This window comes from Entamoeba invadens (assembly GCF_000330505.1).
Source record: "Entamoeba invadens IP1 unplaced genomic scaffold scaff_1105074726609, whole genome shotgun sequence".
NCBI classification, from domain to species: Eukaryota; Evosea; order Mastigamoebida; family Endamoebidae; genus Entamoeba; species Entamoeba invadens.
Window position 1 is genome coordinate 238,085 of NW_004191835.1, and position 15,071 is coordinate 253,155.

The 15,071-nt window shown below is 27.6% G+C and overlaps 7 protein-coding genes across 7 annotated transcripts; 2 read left to right on the forward strand and 5 right to left on the reverse strand.

Moving 5' to 3' along the window:
* Positions 1–2,019: 2,019 nt before the first annotated feature.
* Positions 2,020–3,690, forward strand: EIN_136520 (paramyosin, putative; the record flags this gene model as incomplete). Its single annotated transcript, XM_004185276.1, has 1 exon — positions 2,020–3,690. One exon carries the CDS (start codon positions 2,020–2,022, stop codon positions 3,688–3,690), a length of 1,671 nt encoding a protein of 556 aa, XP_004185324.1.
* A 1,049-nt stretch (positions 3,691–4,739) lies between these two features.
* EIN_136530 (hypothetical protein) lies at positions 4,740–6,008 on the forward strand (the record flags this gene model as incomplete). Its single annotated transcript, XM_004185277.1, has 1 exon — positions 4,740–6,008. The coding sequence occupies one exon, from the start codon at positions 4,740–4,742 to the stop codon at positions 6,006–6,008; it is 1,269 nt and encodes a 422-aa protein (XP_004185325.1).
* Positions 6,009–6,971: 963 nt separating this feature from the next.
* Positions 6,972–8,093, reverse strand: EIN_136540 (hypothetical protein; the record flags this gene model as incomplete). The annotated part of the gene is made up of 1 exon (XM_004185278.1): positions 6,972–8,093. The coding sequence occupies one exon, from the start codon at positions 8,091–8,093 to the stop codon at positions 6,972–6,974; it is 1,122 nt and encodes a 373-aa protein (XP_004185326.1).
* Positions 8,094–8,571: 478 nt separating this feature from the next.
* EIN_136550 (hypothetical protein) lies at positions 8,572–8,994 on the reverse strand (the record flags this gene model as incomplete). The annotated part of the gene is made up of 1 exon (XM_004185279.1): positions 8,572–8,994. The coding sequence occupies one exon, from the start codon at positions 8,992–8,994 to the stop codon at positions 8,572–8,574; it is 423 nt and encodes a 140-aa protein (XP_004185327.1).
* Positions 8,995–9,413: 419 nt separating this feature from the next.
* On the reverse strand, positions 9,414–10,100 carry EIN_136560 (hypothetical protein; the record flags this gene model as incomplete). Its single annotated transcript, XM_004185280.1, has 2 exons — positions 9,414–9,839; positions 10,089–10,100. The coding sequence occupies 2 exons, from the start codon at positions 10,098–10,100 to the stop codon at positions 9,414–9,416; spliced, it is 438 nt and encodes a 145-aa protein (XP_004185328.1).
* A 107-nt stretch (positions 10,101–10,207) lies between these two features.
* Positions 10,208–10,696, reverse strand: EIN_136570 (hypothetical protein; the record flags this gene model as incomplete). The annotated part of the gene is made up of 1 exon (XM_004185281.1): positions 10,208–10,696. The coding sequence occupies one exon, from the start codon at positions 10,694–10,696 to the stop codon at positions 10,208–10,210; it is 489 nt and encodes a 162-aa protein (XP_004185329.1).
* A 1,169-nt stretch (positions 10,697–11,865) lies between these two features.
* Positions 11,866–13,749, reverse strand: EIN_136580 (hypothetical protein; the record flags this gene model as incomplete). The annotated part of the gene is made up of 1 exon (XM_004185282.1): positions 11,866–13,749. One exon carries the CDS (start codon positions 13,747–13,749, stop codon positions 11,866–11,868), a length of 1,884 nt encoding a protein of 627 aa, XP_004185330.1.
* Between the last annotated feature and the right edge of the window lie 1,322 nt (positions 13,750–15,071).

A 15,071-nucleotide genomic window follows, 5' to 3' on the forward strand; every position in this document is an offset into this window, starting at 1 on the left:
AACAATAGAATGAGCCTTTATAAAACACCTATGAAATTTTAAAACTCATTGAATCAATATAAATTAATGAAGTAATCTTTTGAATTAATAACAATAATATTTTACTGTTAGTATTTGTGAGATGAACTTGAAAGAGAGTTCATAAATAAACATATAACAAGAAAGAATAGCATCAGAACAAATATCAAACATATACCATCACACTTAGCAGCACCTCTTTGTAAACCTGCATACATAAGACTTCCTGCTCCAATTGTAGACCCAAAAATAAAAATAACTAAGGCTGCAGCCAATGATTGTAAAACACTGTAACACATTTTGGTTTTGAGTTTATATTAATTCGAGATTATATACATATCCATATCGTTTTGTTAAATTAATTATTATATTTTTATAATTACTACTTTACATCAAACAAATGTTATTTTTTTTCAAAAAAATATGCTTCATTAGACTAATCATTACCAAAAATAGATGTTTTTTTATTATTTAATACCTTTCTCAAAACAAAAAAGTGACATTTTTGGTAAATACACCATTATTAAAAAACAATTTTCTTCATAAATAACAATTATAATTGATGTGTTTTTGTAGTTGTTTTGTTATTCAAAACACCTTTTTATTTTTAAAAATTGTTTGTATAATTTAACCAGAGGTTTACGAAATCACAATCCCAATTACCCACGTCACCATTTAATAACTAAAATGTTCTTTTTTCTTATAAATTCGTACGTTATAATTCCACATTTTCGGTAATAATGATTTTGGGAACTGCTGTATTTAACACAAGAACTTTTTTAATGATTAAGTTATAAATTGGTTACTTTGTTTATAAATATAAAAAATATATTTATTTGCTTAAACTCGCTGACATTCCCTATTTTATAATTATTTTGTTAATGTTTAAAATGACATGAAAGCAAAAATAATTAAAATATAACTCTCTTCAAATAATTAACATTAACAATATATAACAATTGTATTTTGAAAAACGAGAGTCGGTATAAAAACTTAATCTACTCGATTATGAAACGTTATCTAATACCTAATGGACTAAACCAAGTAAATAATTTCGTGGGTTTTTAAATTAAACACACAGTTTCAGAAATCATAAACAAGAAGTACAACAAGATTGCCATACAATAACATTGAATTATAGTTATGTGGTTGAGTAAAAGTTATTCCGAAGTAATGAACCTTTTAAAGCAAACAAACGTCCAAATAACTATAAACTTTGGTTTGTTCTTTGAAAGAGTACATTCAATAAATTGAAAAAGTACTCCCACCAAAAAGCAAAATACTTCAAGAAAATGATTTAAAAAACTCGGTTTGTTTACAGTATTTTACGTTATTTTTTGGAAATCAAAGCATTAAATTCCACTTATTGACAAACAGTAAAAATGAAATGACTTTGACCCCATTTATGTTTTTGGTTTTGTTATTAGAAAATAGTTTAAATTAATATTCTTTTTGTACTTCTTTCTTTTAAATATACTGTTATTTTTCCTCTTCACCTTAAAAAAAGAAGTTCAAAAAGAATAAATAAGGTTTTGGAATGAATGAGGTTTCGAAACTGGCTTTAGTTCTGAATGGGTTTTGAAATTGTTTTTATCTAGAATAAACAACTGAAATAAAGATTTATAAAAAACAAAACAAAATTTGTGTGATTTAAAAAATTATCAAAAAATATTAATGATCTAATAATTCTAAATGGAAAACCGATTTAGAGAAAATAAAATTATGGAAGAAATCATAAATGCTCAACAAAAATGTGAAAATGCAATTAAAGAATCTTTACGTCTAACAGAAATTCTCCAATCACAAGACGTGCAACCATCTGTATTGATTCCTAATTTGAAAATAAAAAAAGAACGACTTCACCAACTTGTTACGCGCTTCCAATCAATGAAATTTTTAAATTCAAAAACCAATGAAATTCCACAACAGCAAATTGTTTCTGATATTAACACAAAAATATTTAAAACGACTCAGTGTGTGTATTCACGTGGTGCTCCAGAAATGTTGAAACATACACAATCAGAGCACACGCCCAAAGTAGCCAAAAGTGAACAGAAAATGGAAAAACAAGAAAAAGAAATTAAAGGGGGGATTGAAAAGGGGGAAGAGATGACTAAATTATTTGAATCTAAAACTGATAAGACGAAAGACCAACAACAAGAAGGAGAAAAAGAAGAAACACAAATGATGATCAAAAAACTTGAAGAGGAAAAACAACAATTGGCTATAAAAATAGATGAAATTGAACACAATAAAAATGAACTTCTGATGAAAGTTGATGAACTTCAAAAAGAAAAGGATGAACAAATGGTTAATACACAAAAAGAGAAAGAAGTCATTGAAAAGAAAGTTGGAGAATTTGAAAATCAAATAAAGTTACTACAAAAAAAAGTTGAGAACTTGGAACATGACAAAAAACTACTAATTAATCAAATTGAAGAAGTGAAAAACGAGAAAGAACTACTTCAAAAGAAGTTGGAAGAGCAACAAACGCTACACGAGCAAACTGAAAGTGAACGGATTGCATCTTTAAAGGAGAATAGTAAACAACAAATCTGTCGATTAGAACAACAAGTTGAAAGTGAAAAGAAGGAGAAAACAAAGCAAATTGAATTCAATCAAACGATTCAAAAAGAAAGAGATGTTTTGATGGATAAAAACAAAGATCTCACACATAAAATTACTGAGGCGGACAAAAATATTCAAATTTTTAAATTCCAAATTGATGAATTTCAAATGAAAATCAAGGAATTAAGCGGGAAGAAAGACGAAAATGGCGACAAAGAAAATATGTACAGAAAAGAAGTCGAAAAAATGCAACAAACAATCGAAACGTATCAACTAGAAATACAAAAATTAAAAGAAGAAGCCGAGAAACAAAATTATACAATCAACACATTATCGAAAGAAAATCTAAAAATGCTTAATAAGATCACTTACGAGTTCCAGGAAAAATATAACCTAAATTTAACAATCAGCGGACTTCGCAAGGAAAAAGGAGAATTACACAATCGATGCGATCAACTCAAAACGGACAAAGAAGAAATGGAACTGACAATTGATGATATGTATAATGAGTGTTATCGTTTAAACGGTGAGATCGAAAAACACAAAAAACAAATTGAAGAATTAAAAGAACAAGTTGAAAGTGAAAAGAAGGAGAAAACAAAGCAAATTGAATTAAACCAAAAAATCGGAAAGGAAAGAGATATTTTAACAAATACAAACAAAAATCTCACACAGAAAATGAGAGATGAAGAAGTCAAAAAATATAATGATTTGGTCAATAGCGAAGATACACAGAAAATGCATTCAAATGAAATTTACTTGACAATTGAAGAAGTGTACAGTGGGTGCCAAAAGATGATCACAACACATTCTTCTAAAGGCACCGAAGTTGTGGTTCTTGTCATATTAGATAAAGGAATCAAAGAAGGGGAAGTCATCGAAATTGATAATGTAAATTATGTTGTAAAGTATATAGAACACCCATATTTGTCAAGAAGAGGAGATGACTTGGTTGTGAATAAAAGTGTTTTTATTACAAATGGGGTCAGACACCCAGCCTCTTCTAGAGTTTTGATGAAGAATGAGTGTCAAACACTTTTGAGTTTGAAAGGGTTCACAGAGCAAGGGAAAACATTGTTCGATGATGGATCTGTAACATGTTAAATTACTTTCAATAATTAAGTTTCAATGTTGTTCGAATAGTTTATAATTCCATTTATTAAATACATGTAAACCAAACTGGTTTTAAATAAAATAATATATTATTCATTTTACTTTGAAGCCATTTTAATGCTTTTCATTGAATCATTGAACTTACAAAATAATCATAATTTAATTGATATCGGTTTTAAATGTGTATACGCTTTTATTATTTATTGAAATGTGACTAATAAATCAATATATAAACTGCTCATCTAATTATTTATAGTATGTAATGTAATAAGCTATGTAGTTTGAGATATTTATTTAATAAATTCAAAATTACTTTTTGGCAATAAATTTTTTTAAACACCAATTTCAAAAACAAAATTAAATATAACAGATTTTAACTACGTTTTAGTTGATTACTTCTTCATTCAAAATGAAAATAAATTTTTTTATAATTTTTGTTTATGTTATCACCATATGTACAACTATGTTGCTGATGGATTTAATTCAAAAGCAATTGATAAACATTTTTTATTTTTTTGTAAATAAATAAACATTTTTGTTTAAATTAATAAGGAGATTTTATTGTTACAGATAATTGTTTGTGTAACAACTTTTAGTAATAATTAATAATACTTACAGTCATGCGAAAAAGCTGTCGCGTTTGGAAAAACCTGTCTTGAAAAAATATTTTATAGTAAATTTATAATTACTTACTATACAGTATAGCTTCTATTCGATTTATTTGCAGGGTCATTTCACAAAAATCGAATAAAAATATTCGGCATTTCCAAATAACATTTTCTATTTCAGATCATTTGTTTATAGTACTAGAATAGTTCATTACCACCCGAGACAGGTTTTTCCAAACGCGACAGCTTTTTCGCATGACTGTAAATTTATTAATCGTTTTTTGGTTCGATAAATAAACTGATCTTCAATGAGATACTTAATTTGTTTCATATAATTATGTTCTTGTTGATAATTCTCCAAAGTTTTACATTAAAATAAGTGTCAAGGATAAGTGTTTGAGTGTGTAAACTAATAATTTCATTTAACTGAAAATGGTGTATCTCATTTTGACTTTTGTAATTAAGGTTATATCATTTGACTTTCTGCTACCCACTTTAAATTCAACGTGTATGACTGACTTTGTTGCATTTAACTTAGATTCACACGACATCACATACATAATAATTTCTGAATGTTATACAAAAATACCAAATTATAAACAATTGATTTCTGCTTATAATTTAAAAGCTATTTGTTATGTAAGTTCATCCAATTTCTTCATTCATAAAGACGGACACAATATCACCCGTTGTGGTCAATGGCTTACAGTGACTGGTCCAAGTCAAAAGAGTTTCCATTGTATGGTAGTGGGTTCAGCAGTAATGTTTTACCAAAACCAAAATATAGAAAAAAATGGAGAAACGGTGGTTGAAGTTCCAAACAACCTTTTCCTCTTTGGAACTGGACAATTGAAACATGTAAGAGATTCTTTGTATCAAGCTACTGTTTCTGTTGGTGATTATTTGGCATATATTAAGCCAAGTCTTGTTATTTTGAATATGACTCAACATGAAGCAATTGTTCAAGTATTTAATTTGAATAAACCAGTTGAGATGATTGGAATGAACTACATTTCATACATCAAAAGAAAAGACGACACCTTCACTTTAAAACGTCCTCTCAACTCATCTGAAATTAAAATTATTTCTTTGGATTTTGAAAAAGTTGTAATGCCAACAATACTTGAAAAAGTTGGTTTTATTGCTACAGCAACAACTTCTTTTCAGCATTTTAATATGACCAAATGTAAATTTATTGCATCTCCTTTGTTATATTCCGAAAAACATCAGATCACAAATCCGATGTTATTATGGTACTTTTATAGAGTTAATTACAGATTTCAATCTGAGTTACTTGACTTCATTAAACCGGTTATAATTACTCGAGAAAATGATAAAGAAGTGATGTTGACTATGATATACGGTTCAGCCTTTTTAATGTCACAAGATTTTAGGCAATTGAAGTGCAAATTGGAGGTGAACTTTACAATCGAAATTATTGATATCAAACTCATGTTGATAGCAAATGTAGAAACTGCTAAAAATTCTGATGGTTTTGTTATTGTTCGAAAGAATATGACGTATACTTATAAACAAACAAATGACACTGTTTATATCTTGATTGCGATGGATAAGAGTTGTAAAGAGTTTTCAAATGGGATTGAAATCGGCTACAAAAGTACACCAGGAGATGTTTTAAAACTTAAAGATACATATTTTGATATTGGAGAAGACGTGCAAAAGATTGAACAATCTGATTAAAGATCTTTTGATTGTGACAACACAGAATGTACTATTAATAACGTTTCATTTGATATTAAAACGAGAAAATGGAAAAGAGGGTGTGAGCCGAGTTGTGGTAGTTGCAGAGATGGGTATACATGTACAACAATGGGAAAATGCGTTGAAGAAAATAACGAGAACAAGAGAAATAAAACCGTTGGGGATTTGGTTTCACTTGTTATTGTATTGTTTATATTTTTATGAAACGATATCGATCCGAAATATGTGACATTATTGAGTGTTTGAGAATTTAAAGTTTAGTTGACTAATAACAACTTGATTTAAATATCTATTGATTGTTAAAATAAGAGTACTTATATGTAAAATTGAAATATTCTTGTGGAACATGAGAATGTTAACCTTATATATTTTAATTATGATTTAAAAGATAGGGGAATAGAAAACTCTGTTTACTATTTAACAATATTCTAAAAATATAACAAAGAAAAGAACTAGACCAAAAAAAAACATTAAACTATAATTTACTATACTCAATATCGCCAATTAAAAACTATTAACTATTAATAAATTTGTCATTAATTAAAACTAATGATAAACAAATTCCAAACATAGACGTTTTTTACATGTCACTTGTTGTTGTCTTCAATTTGACTCAATTGATAATTTGACATGTCTGCTCTATCACAATTGACACTCAATAATTTTGAATAATCCAGTTGACTCGTTGATATCTTTGTATTCACATTTCAATACCAACACATCTATCTTTATTGCTTTATAAATTATTGAGTTGTCAAGCCATTTTTACTGTTGTTGTATTTATCACATCGTTAAATAAAAAGAAAGAACAAAAAAATAAAATACTTACTATTGTTTTGATAATTCACTTTATTTTTATCATAAATTATAACAACATGATGATTCATAGTAAAAACCCAATATCGTTAAACAGAAGACAGACTTTATTATCAAAAACAACTTTTACTCAAAAACCTTCACTTCATATTCAACGCCATTTTTCTTGAGTAATTTCTCGAAGATTGGTAATGCATCATAACCCCCAATTGAAAACAATGGAACGATTACTCTTCTAATGCTTCCGTTGTTCTTTATTCCAAATTTCAAATGTGTCTGTATAATACTTTCACAGACACTTTCAGTTGTATTTCCAAACACCCCATTTCCTAATAAAGTTAACACCACATTTTCCCTTCCATTTTTAATTGCAGTTAAATATGTTGCTTCATATCCACATTTTAATGGGAACGTCCGCATTGATTTCTCCTTATCAGCAATTTGTCCGTTACGCATCCCACTCATCCCCTGTCCCACATTAAGAGCGGCGGCTATAACTTGGTCGATCTTCTGTCGGTCTGCTTGTCCAACCACTTCTATTTTTCCACCACACATTCTCATCATAGCAGTGACATTACTATGAATCGCTGCAATATATTTATCTTCATCACTCTCAGTAACTTTCTTTTCTTTAGACAAAAGGGGGTATCCATTCACTACGGGATATTTGTTCTTTAGTTTTCCAAGGATTTCGACTTGGTGTTCGTCTGTCTGACCCCACTGTTGGGGATCAATTTTTGAATCATAAAAGGGGAAGTGGACACGACAAATCGCGGCAGCTGGAGCGCCAATAGATGCGATTGGCCCCTGTGTTCTGTCGTAAACGTAGTTGGTTGTGAAATTATGGCTATCTGGTGAAATTCCCTCGGAAACACTCTCAACAGCATTGAAATTTGAAGCGACCAAAAAGACCGAATTTTTGAACTCAGGAGAAAGTTGCATTGCTGAAACTTCTACTTTGTTAAGAGAGGCAGATGACTTGCGTATGAAAATTTCGAATTTAGCAGGAACTGTAGATGGAGTCGAATACTTGCGAAGATCTTTCAAAGATAACAACTCAAAAGAACCACATGAAAAGTCTTCATGCGTTTTCTTGTTGGTTATAAATAATTCGGGTGTTGTGTACTTAGAGGGGGATTCATGAATTTGAGTTGCTTTAGTCATGACAAATTCTTGTTCGGTGACACCAGTGATATGTTCAAACCATTCTCGAGAAGAAATAGACTCAGTTGTTTGAGTTGATGACATTTTAAATTATTAGATTATTATGAAGTTTTAGTTTTTTATTGAAATATCATTATAATTTTTTAGATTAAATAAACATGAGTATTATGACTATACACGTTACTTAAATGATAAATTATTAATATTCAAATTACTACATATTAATGAGTGTATTTTTTGATATTGCTATATTATGAAATGGTCAGTGTATATCGCAGAAAACTTGATATTAAAATAATACATCTAAATAATAATCTTAATTAAATTACCTTTAATGTCTTAAGTAAATTATTACAGTTTTTATTTTAATAAAACAAAGAGGAATTAATTCTTTGTTTTTTAATTTATTTATAAATTTAATTTAAACATTAATAAAACAAAATTAAAAATTAAAAAATAAATAATCAAATATTTTTACTTGTAAAAACGAAAAAAAACGAACGAATTTTTATAATTGTAGTTTTAGAGTAAAAAAGATGAACAAAACTTTTTAAATAAGGAATTAATCGTCGACCACGAAAATCATGAACAAGACAAAAAACATGAGTGTGCAATATAATAAGAGCATTGAAAGCGCTTTCCAAGCCCACATTCTATACATGTCTTCCTTGTCATAGACTTTCCAAAAGAAGAGGAATATCCAAGAGAATGGAAAGACGAACCCGATGAAGAAGAACATTTTCACACTTTTACTGACATCTTCAGACGTCGGTTTGACCATTTCATTTGAAGGGATATACATGGGTTGGCTTGATTGGTATGGGTTTGTTTGTGCCGCGTACATCACTGGTTCATGGTACAACAGTGGCTGGTTTGGGGTTGCCTGTTGTGGATTTTCGTTGTGGGGAATTTCTGGTGGGTTGTATTGGATTGAACTGTATTGTGTTGGCGTCGAGTAAGTCGGTACGTCTGTAGAATTTTGCATTTTGTATTCTGAGATGTGGTATGAGTGGTTTTTTAATTTTTTTTTAAAGAAAGTTTGTGACTTTGGTCATCAGAAACAACAAGAAGTTTTAGGAAAGTTGTCTGGGCTTCTGTTGTGTGGTGATGTTATATTTTTATCACCACAAAAAAAATAATTTTCATTTTTTACTTTGAAATAAAATGCGGCAATTTTTGACTTCAAATCGGGATTTGCTTTAAATTATCAATTTGAGTTTGTTTTATGGTATAAAAATAAATACTAATATTTAAAACTAATGATAATAGTATATTATGTTATAAAAATAATATGTTTGTGAATTACTGAAAACTAATGTTATCATCTCCTATTTCACAAAGTAAACTATTCATATCTATTGAGACAAAAATAAATTTAAGCATAAAAATTAAACTGCAGAATATTTAATTTTTCCTCGTTAAATTATTCCACTCCTCGTCTCCTCCAACAAGAGGCTTTTTACTATCACTTTTCCCAAAGCATAAAGTAGTCCCATCTAAGTGCGCCCATTCCTCTCTGACAGGAAGAGCGGGTTGCCCCTTTTCTTGATAAAACGCTAAATAGAGTGCATATACCCCCATTATGGGATATAAAACATCACAGACAACAAAAAATGAAAGTGAAGCAACCATAAAAGATCTATCCGGTTCGACTACTTTTTTACACTCTAAGTCGTGGGGTAAGTTGACAACACTATTTGAACAAACTGTTGTCCCTGCAACTTTAACACAATTCCTTTGATCGACACTCCACTCGATCATTGGACACGTCATGAAATACTCGGGCTCACCATCCAAATCAGTTCGAATCAAGTTTATACAACATGAATTCTGTTTGTTATTTGCGTGTTGTTTTAAATTTATTTGACAACAAAAGTTAAAATCAATATTCAACAATTGTTTTGTGCCAAATACTAAATAAAATTGTAACAATGGTTCATCAATATCAGTATTTAGATGTCAACGTTTGATATTCAAAAACAAATAATTTGTTGATTGTACAATTTTATTTTTATGTTCAATGATATATATATACAATTTAAATAATTTTACATTTTAACGAATTAACATATCAACAACGTTAATATTCATAAAATATATATAATGTAACAACACTTCTATTATTTTAAAAAATTAAACAAACAATTCACAAAACAACATTATTATTTTTAAAATAATATAAAATACAATTTATAATTTTAACGCTGTTTGATTATATAATGTATAGTTCTATATTCATAACAAATGAACGACATTGTTACACATGGAAAAATCCAATTTAAACCGCAAATGTTACAATAAAAATATGAAACACAAACGTCTTTTTCGTATTGAATTCTTTTATCCATATTTGCTTCATCCCACTCATCTGGTATTTTTTCTAAACACAGAGAAGCACACGAAGTGAGCACAGCTGACAACACTAAAAATGCGAAGTTGATACCAACAAATGTGAGTTGTGTTTTCTTATTTATCGCAAAGAAGTAAAGAGCATAGAACAAAAACCCAACAGGTGCAAGTGGTGCTAAAAAGTACACAACTACTTTATAAGACGTCGACCCGTCAATTATTAAGTCGAATCCGACAGCTTCAGTTACACCAATACATGAAAATACAATTTGAAGTATCGTCAGTGCTACGAATCCAACTAAACCAACAAGAAAGAGGGGAAATGACCGGAGAGGCATTAATCACTTTTTTAGTAATTTTGAAGTTGAACTTTTTATAAATAAATTATGTAAACAGCTTGGTTGTAAGAATGTGGAAGAAGACTATTTTTGTGGTTTAAATAAACATTACTCAATGTTCAGTTTAAAAGTAAAACTTAATTTTATATAAAAATAACACTGAAAAATTAAAAAAAATATAATAAAATTGATGAAAAACCAAAATTGGTGATTTTCATAATTCATTTCAGATGGTTATTTATTACTATTAAAAATTAAGTTATTATTAATTTTAATAATAATAAATCTTTGTAAACAATAAACAGTTTTTTAATCATATTATAATAAATTAATTTAATACTTTTAATAAATTGATATAAAAAAAACAAATAATTGAACTACTCAAAATCGAAAGTTTTTTGTAAATGATAAAATGAACAAAATATAGTTTAAATTGTAATTTATTATAATTTATTATATTAGTTTGAATTTGATTTTTTAATTTTTACATTTTTAATTTTTATAAATTCGAAAATTTACAAATAAAATAAGTTTTACATAATTTAAAGATTTTTAAAAATTTTTGAATTGTAAGTTTGTATTGAATATTATTTGTTTTTGTTGAATTATAATAATTTTAAAAATCAAACTAATTTTTCTAAAATATTGAAAAATTATGAAACTTTTTAAATTTAATTAATTTTATTTAATTTAAATACTTTTCAAATTTAAATTTAAATTTTTGTTGTTAGTATAACTTCACTACTTTGTAGAATAAATAATTTGAGTAGTAATATTAACCTTAGCAAGTCAATTGAATCAACTTTTTTTGTGGGAAGGTGAAATCTGGATAAGATTTATCGAGATCATAATTTATTTTTGGAACAATTAAAATAAAATTCAAAACACAAAATCGATTAGTTTTCGCGCAAACTAATGGTCTTTACAGACCCATGTTTACTATTTCCCTGTGTTCAAAATAGTCAATACTTGCTTTTACGAGACATACACATAAATTTTCATGAGAGCGTTTCGTAATTCATCAGTTTTTCATAATTTAAATCGGTTTGTGACACGCCGTTCTTAAATTAAGATCTTTTTAGTTCAAATACAAAAATAAAAAAAGTGACTTATTTTTAGTAAAAAAATCAAGGATATAAATTATCCAGTTTTCACTTCGTAAGGTTAAATTAATCAACGTATTCAATTGTGAATGTTTTACCAACCTTATAAAAAGCATTGCAACGAATGTCAACAGACTTTTTCATATTTTTTGCACACTCTAAATTACTACATCGATAGAAAGCACAAGTGTTTATCATATTTATTTTTTTCCCTAACCAAACTTCTATGAGATTAGGAGATTCTATTGCAGACACCTCAATAATATTGACTTCATCTGGGATTTTTAAAACCCCATTATTGTCAATTAATTTTGGATTAATTAAATATAACACGACATCGCCTTCGAAATTGTATCTATTCTTAAGTACATCGTAAATAGTAAAATCGATATTCCCTCTAAATACAAAATTCATGGGCATATTTAAAAATTCAATGTTTTTAACATTAAAACATTTATAGAAAATACAACGGTTGGTGATGTTTTGGTCAATAAAAGTGACTGAAGTGAGCTTGGGACAATCAGTTATTATTAAGTTTGGTTGTGGTCTAATACAAAGCTCTTCGATATTTGAATGTGAAAATTTAAAATTGTCATAATCAACCATTTCATCGTGAAATATTATACTCGCTGGAAATACAAGTTTTCTCAATTTATCATTGTTTTCAAAAGCATTAATATCAATTGATTGTACACCCTCTGGTATTACAATTTCTTCGTGTTTGTATTCAGCGAAGGTCGAACATGCGAAAATGGCTGTAATATTTTTGCAATTTGGGGGAAATTTACCCTTAAATACAATGCCATCTTTTTGAGTGTAATAAAATTTGTCAACTTCGAGACTTTTTTCATCTAACATTTCTTTCATCCAACACGCAGCAATTCCATTAATTTTTCGAGTGTCGATAACATCTATTTTCTTCAGTCCAATGTAATCATATAAATTACTAATTTGAATGTTTTTATTCAATGTTATTGCAGTGAGAAAATTCATGTCATATTGGCTTCCAAAAGATATCACATTCGACAAATCAAGTCGTTTTATATCACAAGCATTAAACGCGCAATCTTCAATAACAGTTACAGTGGTTGCAAGATTGATATCCGAAAGTCCACCTTTGTTTCTGAACGCATCTCTATGAATTTCGTCCGATAATAAATCTGGCAAAACGTTTTTGTCGAATTTTGTGATGACTGTTTTATGCTTTATATTAGTAAACGCTTTTGATGAAGATACTGTGATATATAAGTCGACACTTGTTACTCCAGGTGCTGTAACATTTTGAATTGATGTAACGTCTTCAAATGCCGTTTTATCACTTTTTATAATGTTTGTACCCAAAGTTATTGCACTTAAACTATCACATCCACAAAAACAAAACTCCCCAAACATTCTGATGTGTTTCAAATCAATTTCTTTGAGGTTTGCACACATATAAAAGCACTTGTCTGGAATCTCATACAAATTACTCGACAGTGTTATTGCTGTCAATAAATCATTAGATTCAAAACATGATACACCAAATTTAATATAGTTTGTACAATCCATTTCATTAGTTTTTAAAGTATGTTTTGCAAAAGCTTTATCTAAAAATATGTTTGCGTCTTTATAAAAAAAGCCTTTGTCTTGACACATTGAATAGGTTTTGAATGGACATATGACACGTCGACACTTATTGATTTCAAAATATTTGTGTAAAGGGATTGGGTAATGTACATAGTATTGTTTGTATTTAGAAAGGAATTTATCTTTTTCATTATAGAGGTGAAGAGTCTCAACATTTGGAAAATACTTTTGAGTTTTAAACAAAATAGAAATTGGATTGTAGTGAAACATCTCTGGTATTTCTTGAAACTTTTTACATACAAAAACCATATTTTTAAAATCAGATAAACACATGAAATATTTTGATACAATCATCATTGAGTAGCGGTCCAATTGAACACACATTTATTGTTGTTTATAGTTTATAGTTACAAAAAATACAAAAACATGAAAAATGCATATAAAAACTATTATTCAAAAAGTTGGTAAAAACATGATAAGATATACTATTTTTTATTATAAATAACCATTCACCATTGGTTTCTATTTTTGCCAATAATATAATTCATATATAATTCATATAGAGTCAGAGTTTGTTTTAAATTTCTTTCTTTTCTAATGAATTAATTAATTTTTATTATAATTAGTAATAATTTTTGTTGAAAAGGGAATTATTATCTGATAATATAGATTGATTTGAATAAATTATATATACAGAAAGAAGAGCGAGTAGTGCTTCGCAGTTTATGAACAGAAGTTTTTTTCTATTTTTTTTCAAACTGAAAATAATCACATTCAAAAATTTAATAATTTTTAATAGATTTATCTCCACTTTTGGGATTAATTTATTCAAACACAATTATTAAAAAACAAAATCATAAACTGTAAAACTGAATCAAGTTTAAAAAAATAAATAAAAAAACCCAAAACTTTGAATTTTTTTTTTGTTTTTGTCAAAAATCCAAATTATGATCAAAAATGCATTTTTGTCAAATTTTGTAAAAATGGTTATTAAAGTAAACTGTGATAAAAACAAATAATATTAATCCTAAATAAATAATGTTTTCAATTATTTACACAACAAAGTTATCAACACATTAAAATGTTTGAATAAATTAATAACGAACATACATAAATGTTAATAAACATGTAATAGTTAAATAAAATTTCAAGTTAAACGATGACTGTTAATGACATTGTTATTTTCAAATATTGATTGTAATGTATGTGTTATTGATGTGACAGTTAAAACGAAGAAAAGTCAAATATTATCAATTGTTACTTATTTCATTGTCCAACTACGTTAATGTTCATAATGATTAATTAATCGCTTATTGTTGATAATTACATGTTAATGAGATATTATATACAATTAAAATTGTTTTATTTTTTTAAATATAACAACATACAACAGTAAAGACATGTATTTTGACAACATCACAACATTTATGATTAATTAATATAAAAAGGTGTATTTATTATTATTTTAAATAATTTATAAACAATAATTAATAAATTATTGTTTTTTGCTGCTCTTTTGTTTTAAAAAACAGCCTAAAAACAAATAACTGTCAACTATTTAAACAAAAATATCAAATTAAATCTTTAAATGATAACACTAAAATAAAAAATATAACATCTACAGCATTTTTATTTTTTGACTTGGAGCTCACATTTCATGCACATGAGATATTAAGATCTTTTTTCCCGTAGTTTAAGTTTTAATA